This window comes from Tupaia chinensis, unplaced genomic scaffold, assembly GCF_000334495.1.
Source record: "Tupaia chinensis unplaced genomic scaffold, TupChi_1.0 Scaffold000048_1, whole genome shotgun sequence".
In the NCBI taxonomy this organism is placed as follows: Eukaryota; Metazoa; Chordata; class Mammalia; order Scandentia; family Tupaiidae; genus Tupaia; species Tupaia belangeri.
Window position 1 is genome coordinate 3563525 of NW_006159506.1, and position 2246 is coordinate 3565770.

At 54.2% G+C, this 2246-nt stretch overlaps 1 protein-coding gene across 1 annotated transcript in view; it reads left to right on the forward strand.

The window, feature by feature from the left end:
- The window catches only part of TFAP2A (transcription factor AP-2 alpha), a 19015-nt gene that overhangs the window by 2680 nt on the left and 14089 nt on the right, over window positions 1-2246 (forward strand). Inside the window, 2 exon segments of the mRNA XM_027774871.1 lie at window positions 2174-2244; window position 2246. The exon segment at window position 2246 is cut by the window's right edge and continues 348 nt beyond it. Coding sequence (XP_027630672.1) covers window positions 2174-2244; window position 2246 — 72 coding nt within the window.

Here is a 2246-nt window from a genome sequence, read left to right on the forward strand (position 1 = left end):
TGCGCTCCCGCTCGGCCCCCTCCCCCTCCCTCCTCCCCGACTCTCCCTCCTTCCCTCCCTCCCCTCTCCCCACTCCCGGCTTCGCTCTCGCCCACACTTTCTTTCTCACACACGCACGCAGACACATTCTCCCTCTCTCCGCGCTCGCCCTCGCTCTCCCTCGCTCCCTCTTTCTCTTTCACTTTTGCATGCCCTGCAACCTTTTAAAATGTTGCCCCTTCCCTGTGATTCGCCAGACGCCGCGCCGCGGCCCCCCGCGCGCTCGCCCGCTCCCTCTGTCGCCCGCTTTTTGTCTCTCGCGCTCCCTCTCCCCACCTCCGATTTGCTACACTGAGACTCCCGTCAATGGACTGCATTGAGAGCCGGCTCCGGAGCGAGTTGCCTCTCCGCTTCACGCTCGATTTCCAGGCATTCTTCCCTTATTAAGTATTCGTGTAATATTAATAGTCATGAATATCTGCTATTAGGAGGCTCCAGGAACGCTGGCCAGCGCGGTTATTAGAAGCTCAAGCGAAGCCGCCGCTAAGAAAAGAGGGACAGACACGGATTAAGGAACACTCACGCGCGCACACACGCACACTCACATACACGGTGGTTTTTTTTTTTTTTCCTTTTTCCTTTTTTTTGTTTTTTTTTCTTTTTTCATTTTTAAAGAACTTTGAATCATAACCGATCACGGCAGGATAGAGACCGGGGGCTCCACCAGCTGAAGGCGCCGCGCGAATCGGTGGTTCAAGTTCGGATGGATCCGAGCGAGGTTCCCGCGCTCCAGGGAGCGTCGGCGTGGTGACCGGAGTCCCGGGTGGCGCAGGGTTCTCGGCGCCTTTTGTGTGGGGCGCGCTCGGGCGGCGGGGCAGCCGGGCGCTCCAGGCTTGCTTGTTTTTGTTTTTGTTTTTCCACCCTGACTCGTTACCCCAGACTCTTCGCAGATGTTAGTTCACAGTTTTTCAGCTATGGTGAGTCCCTCCCTCCCCCCATCCCTCTTTCCTTAGGAATTCTATAGTCTGGAAATCGGGTGCCGCGAACCTGGCGGAGACTTGGGGTTTCACGCCCAGGTTTCCTTCTGGACACCCGCTCCATTTGCATCCCCCTCCTTTCCTCCTCTTCGTCGTTCTTTTCCATCCCTCAATCCAATGCATTGCCACCTATCCCCGCCCCCGCTCGACCTCTCCACGCACGCCGACCTACCTCGCCGCTGCTTCCCGAGGCGTGCGGCTCGCCACGGTCCATCTGTATTTCCTTGCGTCTTCACTGGTTGTTGAGATGTTCTCCACATTTGATGCTTAATCTGTTGGCAGGGAAAAACGCAGCCCTGTGTGCCCCCTACCCTCGGGGCCTGCAGCTGAACCTTCACGGGTTCACAGTCCCTGGAATCAACTCCGTTCGCGTGTTTTGCAAGCGAATTGCAAAAGAGGAACATAAAGTCAGGCGTTTCTTTTGCCCTTTGGGCTGGGGTGAAAGGGGCGGGGGGCCTCCGCCCCGGGGTGCACCTCTCTCTTTTAAATCCTGTAAGGCTGAATCTATTTTAAACCGTGACTTGAAGTCCCCATTTCCCCCATCCATATCATAAATCGACCCTGTCCGGGGGGCAAAAAAGCGTCTGAGGAAGCAGAAAAGACAGACCCCTGGTCCTTGTTTAGGCTGGTCATTTAAACGTGTGCTTCCGTTACTGCCCCTCTGCCAAATTGGTTTCTATTTAAATTATCCTGGAATGGCCAGAGTCTTTGAGTATTTATGATGGGTTTTTTTTCTTCCAAATAAATGGAAGGGAGTCAACAATAACGCGGGGGCAGACAGGTTCAAGTCTCGGAAAAAGAAAAGGCCGCTTACGCTGTTTAATATTGAGTAGGGTTTTAAATGTTGCTGCAGGGACGTTTCACGCTGCAGTTTAACGGGCTGTATTCCAAGAGACCCTTTTCCACCACCCACTACCCTTTGAAAGAAACGCTTAAGGAGAGTGCCTTGTGCTCCCACGTTCACATGATCTAATTCCTCTGCGTTTTTTGGGAAGGGCCTGTTTAACTTCTCGGGTATTGTCCATAGTGAACAACTTGGGGCTGGTATTTTTCCGGATGGGGAAAAGCGATTTCCCACGCAGGTTTGACAGTGCTTTTGGGGTGAATGGCTGCCACGCCACGCCTGATTTTCTTTTCTCCTTCCTCTCGCTTTCTAGGACCGTCATGACGGCGCCAGCAACGGGACGGCGCGCTTGCCCCAGCTGGGCACTGTAGGCCAATCTACATACC